This window comes from Mytilus trossulus, chromosome 10 (assembly GCF_036588685.1).
Source record: "Mytilus trossulus isolate FHL-02 chromosome 10, PNRI_Mtr1.1.1.hap1, whole genome shotgun sequence".
NCBI lineage: Eukaryota > Metazoa > Mollusca > Bivalvia > Mytilida > Mytilidae > Mytilus > Mytilus trossulus.
Genome location: NC_086382.1, coordinates 52,020,882 through 52,044,073, shown reverse-complemented (window position 1 = coordinate 52,044,073; position 23,192 = coordinate 52,020,882). Strand labels below are relative to the sequence as shown.

Sequence of the window (23,192 nt, the reverse complement as noted above, 5' to 3'; positions counted from 1 at the left end):
CTAGAAACCGAATAAGGAAATCGAAACCGAATAAGGAAACAGAAACCCAATAAGGAAATAGAAACTAAATAAGGAAATAGAAACCGAAAAAGGAAATGAATATTGAAAAAGGAAAAAGAAACCGAATAAGGAAAAAGAAACTGAATAAGGAAATAGAAACCGAATAAGGAAATAGAAACTGAATAAGGAAATAGAAACCAAAAAAGGAAATGAATATTGAAAAAGGAAAAAGAAACCGTATAAGGAAATGGAAATTGAATAAGGAAATGAAAAATCCAATAAGGAAATAGAAACCGAATAAGGAAATGAAAATTGAATAAGGAAAAAGAAATCAAATAGGGAAACAGAAACCGAATAAGGAAATAGAAACGAAAAAGGAAATGAATATTGAAAAAGGAAAAAGAAACCGAATAAGGAAATGAAAATCGAATAAGGAACTAGAAACCGAATAAGGAAATCAAAACCGAATAAGGAAATAGAAACCCAATAAGGAAATAGAATCCGATTCAGGGAATAGAAACCGAAAAAGGAAATGAATATGAAAAAGGAAATAAAAATCGAATAAGGAAAAAGAAATTGAATAAGGAAACGAAAAAAAATGAGGAAAAAAAAGAATTTGAGAAAAAAAATTTGAGGAAAAAAAATTTTGAGGAAAAAAAATTTGAGAAAATTTTTTTTTTGAGGAAAACAAATTTGAGGAAAAAAAAATTTGAGGAAAAAAAAATTTGAGAAAAAAAAAATTTGAGGAAAAAAATTTTGAGGAAAAAAAAATTTTGAGGAAAAAAAATTTTGAAGCAAAAAAAAAATTTAGTTTGGACTTGTAATATTTTTCAAAATTGAATATCGAAATAGGAAAAAGGAACCGAATAAGGAAATGGAAATCGAATAAGGAAATGGAAATCGAATAAGGAAATGGAAATCGAATAAGGAAATGAAAATCCAATAAGGAAATAGAAACCGAATAAGGAAATAGAAACCGAATAAGGAAATAGAAACCGAATAAGGAAACAGCAATCAAATAAGGAAATGAAAATCGAATAAGGAAATAGAAACCGAATAAGGAAATAGAAACCGAAAAAGGAAATGAATATTGAAAAAGGAAAAAGAAACCGAATAAGGAAATGGAAATCGAATAAGGAAATGGAAATGGAATAAGGAAATGAAAATCCAATAAGGAAATAGAAACCGAATAAGGAAATAGAAACCGAAAAAGGAAATGAATATTGAAAAAGGAAAAAGAAACCGAATAAGGAAATGAAAATCGAATAAGGAACTAGAAACCGAATAAGGAAATCGAAACCGAATAAGGAAACAGAAACCCAATAAGGAAATAGAAACTAAATAAGGAAATAGAAACCGAAAAAGGAAATGAATATTGAAAAAGGAAAAAGAAACCGAATAAGGAAAAAGAAACCCGAATAAGGAAATAGAAACCGAATAAGGAAATAGAAACTGAATAAGGAAATAGAAACCAAAAAAGGAAATGAATATTGAAAAAGGAAAAAGAAACTGTATAAGGAAATGGAAATTGAATAAGGAAATGAAAAATCCAATAAGGAAATAGAAACCGAATAAGGAAATGAAAATTGAATAAGGAAAAAGAAATCAAATAGGGAAACAGAAACCGAATAAGGAAATAGAAACGAAAAAGGAAATGAATATTGAAAAAGGAAAAAGAAACCGAATAAGGAAATGAAAATCGAATAAGGAACTAGAAACCGAATAAGGAAATCAAAACCGAATAAGGAAATAGAAACCCAATAAGGAAATAGAATCCGATTCAGGGAATAGAAACCGAAAAAGGAAATGAATATGAAAAAGGAAATAAAAATCGAATAAGGAAAAAGAAATTGAATAAGGAAACGAAAAAAAATGAGGAAAAAAAAGAATTTGAGAAAAAAAATTTGAGGAAAAAAAATTTTGAGGAAAAAAAATTTGAGAAAATTTTTTTTTTGAGGAAAACAAATTTGAGGAAAAAAAAATTTGAGGAAAAAAAAATTTGAGAAAAAAAAAATTTGAGGAAAAAAATTTTGAGGAAAAAAAAATTTTGAGGAAAAAAAATTTTGAAGCAAAAAAAAAATTTAGTTTGGACTTGTAATATTTTTCAAAATTGAATATCGAAATAGGAAAAAGGAACCGAATAAGGAAATGGAAATCGAATAAGGAAATGGAAATCGAATAAGGAAATGAAAATCCAATAAGGAAATAGAAACCGAATAAGGAAATAGAAACCGAATAAGGAAACAGCAATCAAATAAGGAAATGAAAATCGAATAAGGAAATAGAAACCGAATAAGGAAATAGAAACCGAAAAAGGAAATGAATATTGAAAAAGGAAAAAGAAACCGAATAAGGAAATGGAAATCGAATAAGGAAATGAAAATCCAATAAGGAAATAGAAATCGAATAAGGAAATAGAAACCGAAAATGGAAATGAATATTGAAAAAGGAAAAAGAAACCGAATAAGGAAATGAAAATCGAATAAGGAACTAGAAACCGAATAAGGAAATCGAAACCGAATAAGGAAATAGAAACCCAATAAGGAAATAGAAACTAAATAAGGAAATAGAAACCGAAAAAGGAAATGAATATTGAAAAAGGAAAAAGAAACCGAATAAGGAAATGAAATTTGAATAAGGAAATGGAAATCGAATAAGGAAAAAGAAACCGAATAAGGAAAAAGAAACTGAATAAGGAAATAGAAACCGAATAAGGAAATAGAAACTGAATAAGGAAATAGAAACCGAAAAAGGAAATGAATATTGAAAAAGGAAAAAGAAACCGTATAAGGAAATGGAAATTGAATAAGGAAATGAAAATCCAATAAGGAAATAGAAACCGAATAAGGAAATGAAAATTGAATAAGGAAAAAGAAATCAAATAAGGAAACAGAAACCGAATAAGGAAATAGAAACGAAAAAGGAAATGAATATTGAAAAAGGAAAAAGAAACCGAATAAGGAAATGAAAATCGAATAAGGAACTAGAAACCGAATAAGGAAATCGAAACCGAATAAGGAAATAGAAACCCAATAAGGAAATAGAAACTAAATAAGGAAATAGAAACCGAAAAAGGAAATGAATATGAAAAAGGAAATAAAAATCGAATAAGGAAAAAGAAATTGAATAAGGAAACGAAAAAAAATTAGGAAAAAAAAAAATTGGAGAAAAAAAATTTGAGGAAAAAAAATTTTGAGGAAAAAAAATTTGAGAAAAAAAAAATTTTGAGGAAAAAAAATTTGAGGAAAAAAAAATTTGAGGAAAAAAAAAATTTGAGAAAAAAAAAATTTGGAGGAAAAAAATTTGAGGAAAAAATAATTTGAGGAAAAAAAAAATTTGAGAAAAAAAAAAATTTGAGGAAAAAAATTTTGAGGAAAAAAAAATTTTGAGGAAAAAAAATTTTGAGGAAAATAAATTTTTGAGGAAAAAAAATTTTTAAGGAAAAAAAATTTTGAGGAAAAAAAAATTTGAAGCAAAAAAAAATTTAGTTTGGACTTGTAATATTTTTCAAAATTTGAAGCAAAAAAAAATTTAGTTTGGACTTGTAATATTTTTCAAAATTTGAATATCGAAAAAGGAAAAAGGAAAAAGGAACCAACTTGTGTCTGGTGGTCTATTTGCGTATTTTGATCTGAGAGTCACTGACAAGTCTTTTGTAGAAAAAACGTGCGTCTACAATGTTAATACTATTATATACGTTGACTTTATTTGTCGTGATTTTGTATCAGCTAGAAAATTTTTTTTTTTTAAAATCTTGTTTTTTCATAAATTTAAGTTAATCATCAGATTTATTTATTTAACACTCAGATACTCATAAGCACATGCATGTAAGATATTAATTAATTGTAGACCAGTTGTTTTATAACACGAACCAATACTAGTAGACTATTTTCCTACACTTGAGGGGCAAGTCTGTTTATTTCCCGATATATGGTTGTGTTCGTGCTGTTCAATTTATTGATTTCGGGTTGTGCTTTTTTTACTTCTGTATTTCTTGATAACCCGTATTCTAATTTTCTGTGTAGTTGTTCTCTTTTCCAGTCTTTAATGGTATGTGGAAATTAATTACGGGTGAAAGGGCAGAATGTATATGATTGTACATCTGAGTTTTATATGAATATGCTTTAGATATCCGTATGCAATGAGAACATAAAAATCAGGTTTAGTTATTCAAATTCAAAACTGCAGATATTGTCTGGTAGACAGAAACAACATAAACATGATTCAAATCATTAATGACACGAATTTTTGCTATTTGTTTAACGTTTAATGGAATTCGTCTATGTATTTTGTATTATAAATAGACAATTGTCACTAGGTTCATCGATCGGCATGTATCAAAATTATAGACAAGAACACATACAATTATTATGTTCAGATCATGATAATTGGGATTATCTTTCAAGTTGTATGGTTGAAATTATAAAAACATGCGAAGAATTAATGATTAACTTTATTTGTCATAATATGGTAAAACAGTACTAGTCTTTATATTAAAAGGCACAATTATTAAATATTTGCTGTTAGACATAATTCAAATAACAAAGTTAAAGACATGTACTCTAATGACCGACAACCTTGTATGAAACTTATTACTTACAATCTACCTTCTGAAGAAATGGTTTTTATATGCCGCAGTTCCGATATTCCACGTTTGAATTCAAATACCTCAATCGTTTCTGTTACTCCGCCGTCAAAACCCGTATTCACAACAAAAAGAGTTATTTTGTCTGAAATAATTAATGTAACATCTTATCTTCTACAGTAACATAGCAATGCAATAATTAATGGAAAATAAATCGTCTTAGATATATACTCTTAAATCTGATTGGTGACGCTCGAATAAAAAAAAAAGAAAAAAGAGAGTGTAGTTTGTTAAATCAGATTAAAGGTAATATTGTTTAAACATTTGTAAAATGCATTTATTGGGGCTGTCCAAAATATATTGGTGTAAACTGGACCGAATACACATTTTTGTAGAACAGAAAATGTATATGGTCGAGAATTCGTAGCCGTGGATTACACAGTTAGACCAACGGTACATGCAGGTAGCATATTCTGATCATGTCGTGCATAATGTTTCTGTCTATTCGGAAAACATGATGTTTCGTCCGTTCGTTTTTTTTTCCTAACTTTTTTCTTGTGTACCGGGTTGGCGTTCGTTTTTGAAAACATGTTTTTCTTCGTTATAAGTAGTCTTCTATGAAATTAGTTATGTGTTTTCAATACAATATATGTTTTATATGTTAAAACTTTAAACGTTTATCCAACTTTTAGCTTTGATGAAACTCTGAGGTTTGGTTTTTTTTTTTATCTATAGGGGTTATTACAAAGTTTACATTTAGTCCTATATGATAAACAAAGTGCAGTTAAACAAAAATAAATAATAGGAATAATACATTATTATTACTTGATGATTGCTCTTCCCAAACACTTATTCCAACAGGGTGAAACTTAGAAATCGTAGGCTCTATTACTAATTCTGTTAAGGTTTCATCAGGATCACTAAAATTGAATGAAAGAATCCGACCTTTCGCTGATGGAAAAAATCCCTGAAAAGGAAACAAAACTATAGCTGCTAAAAGTAATATATTGTAATCCTTTACCTAGAGTTAAGACGTCCGATTAATTACGTATACTCTATAATGAATTATAAATGATTCTTTTTAATGATAAAAAACCAATAAGATACGCAGAATATGCTTTGCTATATGTTCGTTTACATTTTTCAGAGGGAAAAAGTAATGGGATATATAGCAGCGAAGTTCATATAAATGTACGTTTTAGTGCAAATCCGTTAGAAGATCAACCATATAATAGGGTTTAGAGACCAAGAAATAAAATACTCTATACAAGTGGAATAATTGTAACTCGATGAAAATAGGCACAGCAAAAATTGTCTCTTCTCAGATGGTCATACCAAAAAAAAAGTATGTTACTTTAAAATGTATTTATCATGTTAATGAAAATTGTTATATTTATAAATTAACTGTTTACAAAACAACCTCAGGCGTAGATTACCTTAGCTGTATTTGGCATTACTTTTATGAATTTTGGTCCTTAATACTCTTCAACTTCGTACATTAGGCCTTTTTAACTTTTTGGGTTCGAGTGTCATTGATGAGTCTTTTGTAGACGAAACGCGCGTCTGGCGTATATACAATTTAGTCATGGTATCTATGATGAGTTTATTTATTGGTTATGATTCATGCAACAACGCAAATTTCAATATTGTAACTGAAAACTGTCAAACTTACAGAGCTTATAAACGTTAGACCATCAGACAGAGTAGTGATATCTTCAGAACCTCCGCCGTCTACAATAGAGCATTTACTTGTTTAGTGCAAAACCTCATTAAAACTAATTAAGGAATAACAGTACTGTAGTTGAAGAGTTGCCACCGTCAATTGTAGATTTGACGGTCGCAAATGCAGTTTTACTGGCGACGCGTAGCGGAGACAGTAAAACGGAGATTTGCGACAGTCAAATCAAAATTGACGGTGGCAACTCTTCAACTTCAGTACTGTTATTCCGATTCTAATGCATTTCAAAAAGAAATAATACGATAAATCTTGGAAAAATGTCTAAATTTGACAAATAAAAAAAAATCTGCGAAACTTCATGAATGATTTTGGCGCAAAAGCGTCATGGATAAACGTGACGTCATACGAATGAAAACTTACAAACTGGAGGTTATTACGTTACCTGTACGCTTCAAATTCGGATAAAATAACATTAAAACGACAAATTGGAGGTAGGTGTTGTTTTATTTTCGATTATATAGTAGTAATCGAACATTTGTTGATTCGATCATTTCAAAATGGTTGTTCTCCTTAGTTACGCCTGGTCAACTGTGGATTTGACGGCAACTTTCAGCCAATGAAAAACAATGTTACATACAAATTGCATTAGAATCTATTATCTACAACTATATTTGTTAATTGTTAATTTTTTATTCAAACACTAGTCAAATTCCTCACCCAAAATTTGAAATGTGAGCATTTAGTCTTCGCTATTCCTTGAAAGTCTCTTTGATAATTGTACGGACCTTAGTATTGTTAATGATGAAAAACGCTTTTTTAGTATAAATGATTGTTTGTTTGTCTGTGTTTAAAAGCCACTGTCATCCCTCTTACCCGCGTATTGTCGTGACTGACAGTTTTTAATGATATTTAAATATCGTTAGATGTGACTGTTTTATTGATGTTTTTGTGTCGTTAGATGAGTGTTTTATAAACGCATATCTTAGTTTCTCTGAATTTATTGTGCTCAAAAGTCATAAATCGATTGAGAGAAAAACAAATCTGGGTTATAAACTAAAACCGAGGGAAACACATTAAAAAACAACCCTATCGTTTCCCTTTATGACATTGTTCTCAGTAGTACTCCTTATCCATATCCAATCATATTCAATTTAAAGAGATTTTTTGCTAATGTCTCCAATAGCTATATATGACTATTAGGGTCAATCGTTGAGGAAGTAAGCTATCAACAAGCTGTCGCTTAAAACCTGAAGATAAAACTCTTAAAAAGTATTTATATAAAGGCACTCATTGTAATCAAATAAAAAGATATAAAAGATATCATTATAAGTCAATAAATATTAAAAATGAGACATATAAATATATGAAAGTATGTCTATGATATATCATATAAGCTGTTTGGTGAAGAATCTTGGATCTTTTCTCTAGTTCTGTTATATCATTATATAGACATTAACTATTTGAAGTCAAATTTTCATATATTCTATACTAGTCAACAAAAGAAACGATACACGACTTTGAAATAAAATTTATCAAAAAGTATTAAATATAAAAAAAATGAGAACCACTATTGTAAAAAGCTTTCATTTGCAATGTATGCACATGTGATAATGAAAATCAAAACTTGTCGGAAAGCATCTAAATTCAGTGTAAACGATCATAGGGTGTAAATTAGTTTTGCGGAAAGTTGAATAAAAAATCGACACATAATTTTCTAAGTTCAAAATTTCAAATTTGTTTAAAAATATTCAATATGCTAATCAATTAATGTTCATGTTGTAAGTAATGAGTTGAAATATTGTTTTTTTTCAAATTTTTGGGAAAAAAAGTGTTTTTTGAAATCTCAAAAAATGCAAAAATATTTTTTTTCATTTTCGTCTCAAATCAATGCTTAAGATATGAAAACAACACACAGTAAATTTGGAACCTTTCGGATAAGTTTTAAGATTGTTTAAGAAATAATTCCTCCGTGTCATGCTCTATGCTCATTTTAACATGGGTAGGCATTATATTTGTCGATATTTTACACTGAGCGTTAGCGAGGTGTAAAATGTGGTCAAATATAATGCCTATCCATGTTAAAATGAGCATAGAGCATGACACGAAGGAATTATTTCGATTCTAATAGGACAAATACAGTATTTTTATAGGTCGAAGCGACGAAAATACCGTAAAAATGTTTGGCTTTTCCCGTTTCCTCCCCGAGAAGTCTGTGCATTACATTTCATATTTGATAAGTTTAAAAACTACGAGCATGGTAAATATATGTTGTTTTATAAAAATATATAATAAAACTTTATGTTAGCTGCTTAAATGTATAGATTTAAAAGGATAACGATGGAAATAACGTTATTATACACAGTAGGTTCGTGCGCAAGTGTCAAACATATTTTTTATGCTCATTAGAACACGGCTTTTTTTGCAAAGCGTAATAAGGACGTCATATTAGAATACCGCTTTTTGAATATCACTTTACACATACTGTCTATGGTAAATCAGTTGGTAATGTATACATTTTAACGCTTTCTCGTGAGTACAAACTTTGCTTAACAAATAAACGAAGAGACTGTATTTGTAAAAACAACTTGATGGCAAACACTGTCTTTACCTTTAAATAAGAGGTTGACATCATTATTTGGAACTTCTTTTTTTCAAAATTGTCGTTTTATTTAAATTTTGTAAAAACAAAAAATCGCGAAAAAAACGTCACGAAAGGGATTTTTTTTTATCGGATTTATATTTCCATAATGATTAAGTATTACTACCTTCAATATTGGTCCATTGAATGGAAAACTTTATCTTTAATTTGAAAAAAAGTCTTGTATCGTTTCTCTTGTTGACCAGTATATATAATTTATTACATAGGTTTTGAGTATTTACCTTTCCCCAACAATTGTTTACATGGTCCTGGGTGATGTGTATATATAACATCATATTGCTCATACTGCATAAGTAATCTGTAGATTAAAACCAAGATTAATAAAAAAACTAGTATCTCAATTGTTTGTAAAACAATTGAAAGGTCTTTCCTGTAAAAGTGATGTTTTCGTTATGTTCTTTGTACGACCTTTCGTTTGATATACGACAAGCATACCTTCTGAAACATTTCGCTTTTTACACTTAATGACCTCATCTGCCTACATTTTTGAGATCGGAAGTATGATATATGTAACACAGGGTAGATGAGCTTCCATTTGATATGCGACAACGCCATGTTCTAAAAAGTTTGATTTTTTGCACTTAATAACCCCATCCAACCAATTTTTGGAGGTTGGGAATTTGATATGTCAAATGTACACATCATGACCTTTCATTTGATATACAACAATCCTATCGTAAAAGAAAATTTATTTTTTGCACTCAATGACCGCATTCAACCAATTTTTGGGGGACGTCAATTTGAAATTTGAAATGTACGCTTTATGTTCTTTCATTTGATATGCGACAACCTTACCATCTAAGAAGTTTGAATGTTTGCACTAAATGACCCCACCCTTCCACCTCGGATGAAAAAGAGGTTTCAAATTGTCGTTTTTAAGTAGAGTTTATTGAGACCTTCATTTAGATATATCAGATGACCCCGTTTGACAAAGTGCCAAAAATGATGCAATATCAATTTTATAAATAGAAGTTATGAAACTTACAAAGTCAATGCAAAACTTGAAAATTTCAAAATGATTTTTTTGGTGTTTTTTTCAATGGATTGTTTTTGATATTTGGTCAAAGATATAACTATGTTAATCTCTTCAATTTCTTAAACATTTTAAGGGGTAAGCTGTTGTTAATTCAGAAATACATGCTGCCGCTCGCAATACTTCAAATTGCATTATCTCTAAAACGAAAATAGATATCTCAAATCTGTTAAATGATATATGATCTACAGTTGAAGGACGACATTATAGAAAAAGAATTGGGACAGTTTCAAAGTTCAACAAGATCAAAATTAATCATCAAATATATGATGCAATACCAAACTTAAGAACCGGAAGTCGTAGAGACATAGGACTACCACCATTCAACTCAGGACCACTTGACCTTTCAAATATCACAAGGTCAAGGTCATAGTATACTGTTAAGGTCAAGGTGAAATTTCATCATGACCTGACATTGACGTCAAATTGAAGGTCATGAATTACTGATCATCTTTGCAGTTTATAGTAGGTTGATATCTGCTACCTTTTAAAAGATATACACAAAATACTATACTTTTAAGAATCATCCCGTTGTAACTTTTGAACAGACAGTCGGACTCTTTTTGACTTATCATATAAAATGTAGAGCTCGTCGAGAGGAACATTTTATACGCTGTATGTATGCAGCAAAGTCTTATCGTTTTCTTAATATGTAAGCTTGAAATTGCAGCGTAACATTTTTTGCACTCAGTGACCTTTGAACTTGACAGCATATTAAAGGTCACATGAATTAAAGATTATTCGTGAAGGTCCCAAGTCTCTACGACTTCTGGTTCTGGAAATAAAAATTTTCTAAAATTGTTTACAATTTTTCAAGGGGAATAACTCCTTATAAGGGTTAATAACAAAATAATTGTCTCTGTTCGTTAACATTGCCATCTGTTCCTGTACATGTTGCCGTTTTCAAATCGATTCTATCTCTTATACTTTTTGAAAAAAATGCGAAGGAAAGAAATTGTTTCAAGGGGATATAACTCTCATAGGGGACGATAGAATCATATTCAGCCTCACATGGTAATACATCATGATGAGATTTACATTTTGTCCAATTAAGGTCATGATATCTTTAAAACCAACGAGGGAGGACCATGTTGAAAACAATCAATAAAAGGGAGATAACTCCAAAAGGGGATGACGAAATCCTTAACAAGGTCATTTGGTAATACATCTTGGTGAGGTCTAGCGATGGTCCATATTTGGTCTCAATAACTTCAACAGAAACAAGAGGCGGGCATGCCAAAAAAATGTTGGAAGAAAAAAAAGAAAAAAAAGAAAAAGAAAAAAAAACACTAGTATCTCAATTGTTTGTAAAACAATTGAAAGGTCTTTCCTGTAAAAGTGATGTTTTCGTTATGTACTTTGTACGACCTTTCGTTTGATATACGACAAGCATACCTTTTCAAACTTTTCGCTTTTAACACTTAATGACCTCATCCGCCTACAGTTTTGAGATCGGAAGTATGATATATGTAATACAGAGTAGATGAGCTTTCATTTGATATGCGACAACGCCATTTTCTAGAAAGTTTGATTTTTGCACTTAATAACCCTATCCAACTAATTTTTTGAGGTCGGGAATTTGATATTTTAAATGTACACATCATGACCTTTCATTTGATATACAACAACCCTATCTTTAAAGAAAATTTATATTTTGCACTCAATGACCCCATCCAACCCATTTTTGGGAGACGTCAATTTGAAATTTGAAATGTACGCTTTATGTTCTTTCATTTGATATGCGACAACCTTACCATCTGAGAAATTTGAATGTTTGCACTAAATGAACCCACCCTGCCCACTGGGATGAAAAGGGGGTTCAAAATTTTCATTTTTAGGTAGAGTTTATTTAGACCTTCAATTTGATATATCAGATGACCCCATTTGACAAAGTACAAATAATGATGCAATATCAACTATATAAATAGAAGTTATGAAACTTACAAAGTCAATGCAAAACTTGAAAATTTCAAAATGATTTTTTGGTGTATTTTTCCATGGAATGTTTTTGGTATTTGGTCAAACATATAACTATGTCAACCTCTTCAATTTCTTAAACATTTTAAGTGGTAAGCTCTTGTTGATTCAGAAATACATGCCTCCGCTCGCAAAACTTTAAACTGCAGTATCTCTATAACGACAATAGATATCTCAAATCTGTTAAATGATAAATGATCTACAGTTGAAGGACAACATTATAGAAAAAGAATTGGGACAATTTCAAAGTTCACCAAGGTCACAATTAATCATCAAATATATGATGCAATACCAAACTTGAGAACCGGAAGTCATAGAGACATGGGACTATCACCATTCAACTCAGGACCACTTGACCTTTCAGAGATCACAATGTCAAGGTCATAGTATAATGTGAAGGTCAAGGTGAAATTGCATCATGACGTAACATTGACCTCAAATTGAAGGTCTTGAATTACTGATCATCTTTTCAGTATATAGTAGGTTGATATCTGTTACCTTAAAAAAGATATACACAAAATACTAGATTTTTAAGAATCATCCCGTTGTAACTTTTGAACAGACGGTCGGACATTTTTCGGTTAATAATATAAAATGTAGAGCTCGTCGAGAGGAACATTTTATACGCTGTATGTATGCAGCAAAGTCTTATCGTTTTCCTAATATGTAAGCTTGAAATTGCAGCGTAATTTTTTTTTGCACTCAGTGACCTTTGACCTTGGGTGCATATTCAAGGTCACATGAATTACAGATTATTGGTGCAGGTCCCAAGTCTCTACGACTTCCGGTTCTGAAAATAAAAAAAATCTAAAACTGTTCACAATTTTTCAAGGGGAATAACTCCTTATAAGGGTTAATAACAAAATGATTGTATATGTTCAATAACATTGCCATCTGTTCTTGTACATGTTACCGTTTTCAAATCGATTCTGTCTTGAATACTTTTTGCTAAAAATGTAAAAGAAAGAAATTGCTTCAAGGGGACATAACTCTCATAAGGGATGATGAAATCCTTAGCAGCCTCATATGGTAACATATCATGATAAGATCTAGGTATTGTCCAAATAAGGTCATGATATCTTTTAAAACATTTAAGGGGGGCCATGTTGAAAAAAATCAATAAAAGGGAGATAACTTCTAAAGGGGATGATGAAATCCTACAAAAGTTCATCTTGTAAAAGTTCATGATGAGGTCTATCGATGGTCCATATTTGGTCTTGATAACTTCAACAGAAAGGGGAGGAGGCCTTGTCAAACAAATGTTGGAAGAAACTAGTATCTCAATTGTTTGTAAAACAATTGAAAGGTCTTTCCTGTAAAAGTGATGTTTTCGTTATGTTCTTTGTACGACCTTTCGTTTGATATACGACAAGCATACCTTCTGAAACTTTTCGCTTTTTACACTTAATGACCTCATCCGCCTACATTTTTGAGATCGGAAGTATGATATATGTAACACATGGTAGATGAGCTTTCATTTGATATGCGACAACGCCATGTTCTAAAAAATTTAAATTTTGCACTTAATAACCCCATCCAACCAATTCTTGGAGGTAAGGAATTTGATATTTCAAATGTACACATCATGACCTTTCATTTGATATACAACAACCCTATTGTAAAAGAAATTATTTTTTTTGCACTCAATGACCCCATCCAACCAATTTTTGGGGGACGTCAATTTGAAATTTGAAATGTACGCTTTATGTTCTTTCATTGGATATGCGACAACCTTACCATCTGAGAAATTTGAATTCTTGCACTAAATGACCCCACCCTTCCACCTGGGATGAAAAAGAGGTTTAAAATTTTCATTTTTAAGTAGAGTTTATTGAGACCTTCAATTTGATATATCAGATGACCCCATTTGACAAAGTGCAAAAAATGATGCAATATCAACTATATAAATAGAAATTATGAAACTCACAAAGTCAATGCAAAACATGAAAATTTCAAATTTATTTTTTGGTGTTTTTTTTCCATGGAATGTTTTTGGTATTTGGTTAAACATATAACTATGTCAATCTCTTCAATTTCTTAAACATTTTAAGTGGTTAGCTGTTGTTGTTTCAGAAATACTTGCCGCCGCTCGAAAAATTTCAAACTGCATTATCTCTAAAACGAGAATAGATATCTCAAATCTGTTAAATGGTAAATGATCTGCAGTTAAAGGACAACACTATAGAAAAAGAAATGGGACAATTTCAAAGTTCACCAAGGTCACAATTAATCATCAAATATATGATGCAATACCAAACTTAAGAACCGGAAGCCGTGGAGACATGGGACTACCACCATTCAACTCAGGACCACTTGACCTTTCAAATATCACAAGGTCAAGGTCATAGTATACTGTGAAGGTCAAGGTGAAATTTCATCATGACCTGACATTGACCTCAAATTGGAGGTCTTGAAATACTGATCATCTTTGCAGTTGATAGTAGGTTGATATATGTTACCTTTTAAAAGATATACACACAATACTATACTTTTAAGAATCATCCCGTTGTAACTTTTCAACAGACGGTCGGACATGTTTGGGCTTATTGCATAAAATGTAGAGCTCGTCGAGAGGAACAATTAACACGCTGTATGTATGCAGCAAAGTCTTATCGTTTTCCTAATATGTAAGCTTGAAATTGCAGCGTAATTTTTTTTTGCACTCAGTGACCTTTGACCTTGACTGCATATTAAAGGTCACATGAATTAAAGATTATTGGTGAAGGTCCCAAGTCTCTACGACTTCTGGTTCTAGAAATACAATTTTTCAAAAATTATGTTCAATTTTTCAAGGAGAATAACTCCTTATAAGGGTTAATAACAAAATGATTGTACATGTTTATTAACATTGCCATCTGTTCCTGTACATGTTGCCGTTTTCAAATCGATTCTATGTCTTATACTTTTTGAGAAAAATGCAAAGGAAAGAAATTGTTTCAAGGGGATATAACTCTCATATGGGATGATGAAATCCTTTGCAGCCTCATATGGTAATACATCATGATGAGATCTACCTATTGTCCAAATAAAGTCATGATATCTTTAAAAACAACAAGGGGGGGCCATGTTGAAAAAAATCAATAAAAGGGAGATAACTTCTCAAGGGGATGATGAAATCCTACAAAAGTTCATCTGGTAAAAGTTCATGATGAGGTCTATCGATGGTCCATATTTGGTCTCGATAACTTCAACAGAAAGGGGAGGAGGCCTTGTCAAACAAATGTTGGAAGAAAAAAAAGAAAAAGAAAAAGCATTAGAAAAACTAGTATCTCAATTGTTTGTAAAACAATTGAAAGGTCTTTCCTGTAAAAGTGATGTTTTCGTAATGTTCTTTGTACGACCTTTCGTTCGATATACGACAAGCATACCTTCTGTAACTTTTCGCTTTTTACACTTAATGACCTCATCCGCCTACATTTTTTAGATCGGAAGTATGATATATGTAACACAGGGTAGATGAGCTTTCATTTGATATGCGACAACGCCATGTTTTAAAAAGTTTGATTGTTGCACTTAATAACCTCATCCAACCAATTTTTGGAGGTTGGGAATTTGATATTTCAAATGTATACATCATGACCTTTCATTTGATATACAACAACCCTATCGTAAAAGAAAATTTATTTTTTGCACTCAATGACCCCATCCAACCAATTTTTAGGGGACGTCAATTTGAAATTTGAAATGTACGCTTTATGTTCTTTCATTTGATATGCGACAACCTTACCATTTGAGAAATTTGAATGTTTGCACTAAATGACCCCACCCTTCCCCCTGGGATGAAAAGGGGGGTTAAAATTTTCATTTTTTAAGTAGAGTTTATTAAGACCTTCAATTTGATATATCAGATGACCCCATTTGACAAAGTGCAAATAATGATGCAATATCAACTATATAAATAGAAGTTATGAAACTTACAAAGTCAATGCAAAACATGAAAATTTCAAATTGATTTTTTGGTGTTTTTTTCCATGGAATGTTTTTGGTATTTGGTCAAACACATAACTATGTCAACCTCTTCAATTTCTAAAACATTTTTCGTGGTAAGCTCTTGATGATTCAGAAATACATGCCTCCGCTCGCAAAACTTCAAACTGCATTATCTCTAAAACGACAATAGATATCTCAAATCTGTTAAATGATAAATGATCTACAGTTGAAGGACAACATTATAGAAAAAGAATGTGGACAATTTCAAAGTTCACCAAGGTCACAATTAATCATCAAATATATGATGCAATACAAAACTTGAGAACCGGAAGTCGTAGAGACATGGGACTATCACCATTCAACTCAAGACCACTTGACCTTTCAAATGTCACAAGGTCAAGGTCATAGTATAATGTTAAGGTCAAGGTGAAATTTCATCATGACCTGACATTGACCTCAAATTGAAGGTCTTGAACTACTGATCATCTTTGCTGTTTATAGTAGGTTGATATCTGTTACCTTTAAAAAGATATACACACAATACTATACTTTTAAGAATCATCCCGTCGTAACTTTTGAACAGACAGTCGGAATCTTTTGAGCTCAGTGTATAAAATGTAGAGCTCGTCGAGAGGAACATTTTATACACTGTAAGTATGCAGCAAACTCTTATCGTTTTCCTAATATGCAAGCTTGAAATTGCAGCGTAATTTTTTTTTGCACTTGGTGACCTTTGACCTTGGGTGCAAATTAAAGGTCACATGAACTTAAGATTATTGGTGTAGGTCCCAAGTCTTTACGACTTCCGATTCTCGAGATACAATTTTTCAAAAATTGTGTATATTTTTTCAAGGGAAATATCTCCTTATAAGGGTTAACAACTAAATGATTGTATATGTTTATTATCATTGCCATTTGGTCTTGTACATGTTGCCGTTTTCAAATCGAATCTATCTTGAATACTTTTTGATAAAAATGTAAAAGAAAGAAATTGCTTCAAGGGGACGTAACTCTCATAAGGGATGATGAAATCCTTAGCAGCCTCATATGGTAACACATCATAATGAGATCTAACTTTTGTCCAAATAAGGTCATGATATCTTTTAAAACATTTAAGGGGGGCCATGTTGAAAAAAATCTATAAAAGGGAGATAACTTCTAAAGGGGATGATGAAATCCTACAAAAGTTCATCTGGTAAAAGTTCATGATGAGGTCTATCAATGATCCATATTTGGTATTGATAACTTCAACAGAAAGGGGATGAGGCCTTGTCAAACAAATGTTGGAAGAAAAAAAAGAAAAAAAAGAAAAAACTAGTATCTCAATTGTTTGTAAAACAATTGAAAGGTCTTTCCTGTAAAAGTGATGTTTTCGTAATGTTCTTTGTACGACCTTTCGTTCGATATACGACAAGCATACCTTCTGTAACTTTTCGCTTTTTACACTTAATGACCTCATCCGCCTACATTTTTTAGATCGGAAGTATGATATATGTAACACAGGGTAGATGAGCTTTCATTTGATATGCGACAACGCCATGTTTTAAAAAGTTTGATTGTTGCACTTAATAACCTCATCCAACCAATTTTTGGAGGTTGGGAATTTGATATTTCAAATGTATACATCATGACCTTTCATTTGATATACAACAACCCTATCGTAAAAGAAAATTTATTTTTTGCACTCAATGACCCCATCCAACCAATTTTTGGGGGACGTCAATTTGAAATTTGAAATGTACGCTTTATGTTCTTTCATTTGATATGCGACAACCTTACCATTTGAGAAATTTGAATGTTTGCACTAAATGACCCCACCCTTCCCCCTGGGATGAAAAGGGGGGTTAAAATTTTCATTTTTTAAGTAGAGTTTATTAAGACCTTCAATTTGATATATCAGATGACCCCATTTGACAAAGTGCAAATAATGATGCAATATCAACTATATAAATAGAAGTTATGAAACTTACAAAGTCAATGCAAAACATGAAAATTTCAAATTGATTTTTTGGTGTTTTTTTCCATGGAATGTTTTTGGTATTTGGTCAAACACATAACTATGTCCACCTCTTCAATTTCTAAAACATTTTTCGTGGTAAGCTCTTGATGATTCAGAAATACATGCCTCCGCTCGCAAAACTTCAAACTGCATTATCTCTAAAACGACAATAGATATCTCAAATCTGTTAAATGATAAATGATCTACAGTTAAAGGACAACATTATAGAAAAAGAATGTGGACAATTTCAAAGTTCACCAAGGTCACAATTAATCATCAAATATATGATGCAATACAAAACTTGAGAACCGGAAGTCGTAGAGACATGGGACTATCACCATTCAACTCAAGACTACTTGACCTTTCAAATGTCACAAGGTCAAGGTCATAGTATAATGTGAAGGTCAAGGTGAAATTTCATCATGACCTGACATTGACCTCAAATTGAAGGTCTTGAACTACTGATCATCTGTGCTGTTTATAGTAGGTTGATATCTGTTACCTTTAAAAAGATATACACAAAATACTATACTTTTAAGAATCATCCCGTTGTAACTTTTGAACAGACGGTCGGACATTTTTGGGCTTATTATATAAAATGTAGAGCTCGTCGAGAGGAACATTTTATACACTGTAAGTATGCAGCAAACTCTTATCGTTTTCTTAATATGCAAGCTTGAAATTGCAGCGTAATTTTTTTTTGCACTTGGTGACCTTTGACCTTGGGTGCAAATTAAAGGTCACATGAACTTAAGATTATTGGTGTAGGTCCCAAGTCTTTACGACTTCCGGTTCTCGAGATACAATTTTTCAAAAATTGTGTATATTTTTTCAAGGGAAATATCTCCTTATAAGGGTTAACAACTAAATGATTGTATATGTTTATTATCATTGCCATTTGGTCTTGTACATGTTGCCGTTTTCAAATCGAATCTATCTTGAATACTTTTTGATAAAAATGTAAAAGAAAGAAATTGCTTCAAGGGGACGTAACTCTCATAGGGAATGATGAAATCCTTAGCAGCCTCATATGGTAACACATCATGATGAGATCTAACTTTTGTCCAAATAAGGTCATGATATCTTTTAAAACATTTAAGGGGGGCCATGTTGAAAAAAATCAATAAAAGGGAGATAACTTCTAAAGGGGATGATGAAATCCTACAAAAGTTCATCTGGTAAAAGTTCATGATGAGGTCTATCAATGATCCATAAATGGTATTGATAACTTCAACAGAAAGGGGATGAGGCCTTGTCAAACAAATGTTGGAAGAAAAAAAAGAAAAAAAAGAAAAAAAAAAAACATTAGAAAAACAATAAGGTCTTTCCTCGCGGAGAGGAAAGACCTTAAAAAAAGAAAAAGAAACTAGTATCTCAATTGTTTGTAAAACAATTGAAAGGTCTTTCCTGTAAAAGTGATGTTTTCGTAATGTTCTTTGTACGACCTTTCGTTCGATATACGACAAGCATACCTTCTGTAACTTTTCGCTTTTTACACTTAATGACCTCATCCGCCTACATTTTTTAGATCGGAAGTATGATATATGTAACACAGAGTAGATGAGCTTTCATTTGATATGCGACAACGCCATGTTTTAAAAAGTTTGATTGTTGCACTTAATAACCTCATCCAACCAATTTTTGGAGGTTGGGAATTTGATATTTCAAATGTATACATCATGACCTTTCATTTGATATACAACAACCCTATCGTAAAAGAAAATTTATTTTTTGCACTCAATGACCCCATCCAACCAATTTTTGGGGGACGTCAATTTGAAATTTGAAATGTACGCTTTATGTTCTTTCATTTGATATGCGACAACCTTACCATTTGAGAAATTTGAATGTTTGCACTAAATGACCCCACCCTTCCCCCTGGGATGAAAAGGGGGGTTAAAATTTTCATTTTTTAAGTAGAGTTTATTAAGACCTTCAATTTGATATATCAGATGACCCCATTTGACAAAGTGCAAATAATGATGCAATATCAACTATATAAATAGAAGTTATGAAACTTACAAAGTCAATGCAAAACATGAAAATTTAAAATTGATTTTTTGGTGTTTTTTTCCATGGAATGTTTTTGGTATTTGGTCAAACACATAACTATGTCCACCTCTTCAATTTCTAAAACATTTTTCGTGGTAAGCTCTTGATGATTCAGAAATACATGCCTCCGCTCGCAAAACTTCAAACTGCATTATCTCTAAAACGACAATAGATATCTCAAATCTGTTAAATGATAAATGATCTACAGTTGAAGGACAACATTATAGAAAAAGAATGTGGACAATTTCAAAGTTCACCAAGGTCACAATTAATCATCAAATATATGATGCAATACAAAACTTGAGAACCGGAAGTCGTAGAGACATGGGACTATCACCATTCAACTCAAGACCACTTGACCTTTCAAATGTCACAAGGTCAAGGTCATAGTATAATGTGAAGGTCAAGGTGAAATTTCATCATGACCTGACATTGACCTCAAATTGAAGGTCTTGAACTACTGATCATCTTTGCTGTTTATAGTAGGTTGATATCTGTTACCTTTAAAAAGATATACACACAATACTATACTTTTAAGAATCATCCCGTCGTAACTTTTGAACAGACAGTCGGAATCTTTTGAGCTCAGTGTATAAAATGTAGAGCTCGTCGAGAGGAACATTTTATACACTGTAAGTATGCAGCAAACTCTTATCGTTTTCTTAATATGCAAGCTTGAAATTGCAGCGTAATGTTTTTTTTGCACATGGTGACCTTTGACCTTGGGTGCAAATTAAAGGTCACATGAACTTAAGATTATTGGTGTAGGTCCCAAGTCTTTACGACTTCCGGTTCTCGAGATACAATTTTTCAAAAATTGTGTATATTTTTTCAAGGGAAATATCTCCTTATAAGGGTTAACAACTAAATGATTGTATATGTTTATTATCATTGCCATTTGGTCTTGTCCATGTTGCCGTTTTCAAATCGAATCTATCTTGAATACTTTTTGATAAAAATGTAAAAGAAAGAAATTGCTTCAAGGGGACGTAACTCTCATAGGGAATGATGAAATCCTTAGCAGCCTCATATGGTAACACATCATGATGAGATCTAACTTTTGTCCAAATAAGGTCATGATATCTTTTAAAACATTTAAGGGGGGCCATGTTGAAAAAAATCAATAAAAGGGAGATAACTTCTAAAGGGGATGATGAAATCCTACAAAAGTTCATCTGGTAAAAGTTCATGATGAGGTCTATCAATGATCCATATTTGGTATTGATAACTTCAACAGAAAGGGGATGAGGCCTTGTCAAACAAATGTTGGAAGAAAAAAAAGAAAAACTAGTATCTCAATTGTTTGTAAAACAATTGAAAGGTCTTTCCTGTAAAAGTGATGTTTTCGTATTGTAATTTGTACGACCTTTCGTTTGATATAAGACAGCATACCTTCTGAAACTTTTCGCTTTTTACACTTAATGACCTCATCCGCCTACATTTTTGAGATCGGAATTATGATACATGGAACAGAGTAGATGAGCTTTCTTTTGATATGCGACAACACCATGTTCTAAAAAGTTTGATTTTTGCACTTAATAACCCTATCCAACTAATTTTTGGAGGTCGGGAATTTGATATATCAAATGTACACATCATGACCTTTCATTTGATATACAACAACCCTACCTTAAAAGAAAATTTATTTTTTGCACTCAATGACCCCATCCAACCAATTTTTTGGAGACGTCAATTTGAAATTTGAAATGTACGCTTTATGTTCTTTCATTTGATATGCAACAACCTTACCATCTGAGAAATTTGAATGTTTGCACTAAATGACCCCACCCGTCCCCCTGGGATGAAAAGGAGGTTTAAAATTTTCATTTTTAAGTAGAGTTTATTGAGACCTTCAATTTGATATATCAGATGACCCCATTTGACAAAGTGCAAATAATGATGCAATATCAACTATATAAATAGAAGTTATGAAACTTACAAAGTCAATGCAAAACTTGAAAATTTCAAATTGATTTTTTGGTGTTTTTTTCCATGGAATGTTTTTGGTATTTGGTCAAACATATAACTATGTCAACCTCTTCAATTTCTAAGACATTTTAAGTGGTAAACTCTTGATGATTCAGAAATACATGCCTCCGCTCGCAAAACTTCAAACTGCATTATCTCTAAAAGGACTATAGATATTTCAAATATGTTAAATGATAAACGATATACAGTTGAACAACAACATTATAGAAAAAGAATTGGGACAATTTCAAAGTTCATAAAGGTCACAATTTATCATCAAATATATGATGCAATACTAAACTTAAGAACCGGAAGTCGTAGAAACATGGGACTAGCACCATTCAACTCAGGACCACTTAACCTTTCAACTATCACAAGGTCAAGGTCATAGTATACTGTGAAGGTCAAGGTGAAATTTCATCATGACCTGACATTGACCTCAAATTGAAGGTCTCGAACTACTGATCATCTTTGCAGTTTATAGTAGGTTGATATCTGTTACCTTTAAAAAGATATTCACACAATACTATACTTTTAAGAATCATCCCGTTGTAACTTTTGAACAGACGGTCGGACATTTTTGGGCTTATTGTATAAAATGTAGAGCTTGTCGAGAAGAACATTTCATACGCTGTATGTATGCAGCAAAGTCTTATCGTTTTCCTAATATGTAAGCTTGAAATTGCAGCGTAATTTTTGTTTGCACTCGGTGACCTTTGACCTTGGGTGCATATTAAAGGTCATATGAATTTAAGATTATTGGTGAAGGTTACAAGTCTCTATGACTTCCGGTTCTCGAATATAAATTTTTGAAAATATATTTTTAATTTCTAAAGGGAAATAACTCCTTATAAGGGTTAATAACAAATAAATTGTTTATGTTTATAAACATTGCCATCTGTTCTAATACATGCTGTCATTTTCAATTAAATTCTATCTCTAATACTTTTTGAAAAAAATGCAAATAAAAGAAATTGATTCAAGGGGATATAACTCTCAAAGTAGATGATGAAATCCTATGCAGCCTCATATGGTAATACATTATGATGAGATCTACCTTTTGTCCAAATAAAGTCGTGATATCTTTTAACACATTTTAGGGGGACCATGTTGAAAAAAATCAACAAAAGGGAGATAACTTCTTAAGGGGAAGGTGAAATCCTACAAAAGTTCATCTGGTAAAAGTTCATGTTGAGGTCTATTGATGGTTTAATTTTGGTATTGATAACTCCAATAGAAGCGGTAGGAGGGCGAGCCAAACAAATGCTGGAAGAAAAAAAAGAAAAAAAAACATTAGAAAAACAATAAGGT

General features: G+C 31.5%; 1 protein-coding gene across 2 annotated transcripts in view; it reads right to left on the bottom strand.

The window, feature by feature from the left end:
• LOC134687587 (serum paraoxonase/arylesterase 1-like) overlaps positions 1 to 23,192 on the bottom strand; it is a 117,674-nt gene that overhangs the window by 43,841 nt on the left and 50,641 nt on the right. For both annotated transcript variants that reach the window (XM_063548001.1, XM_063548002.1), the window contains exons 3-6: positions 9,144 to 9,220; positions 6,258 to 6,316; positions 5,411 to 5,552; positions 4,601 to 4,730 (exon numbers count right to left, since the gene is read on the bottom strand). In XM_063548001.1, the coding sequence (XP_063404071.1) occupies positions 4,601 to 4,730; positions 5,411 to 5,552; positions 6,258 to 6,316; positions 9,144 to 9,220 (408 nt within the window). The remainder of the gene's footprint in view (positions 1 to 4,600; positions 4,731 to 5,410; positions 5,553 to 6,257; positions 6,317 to 9,143; positions 9,221 to 23,192) is intronic.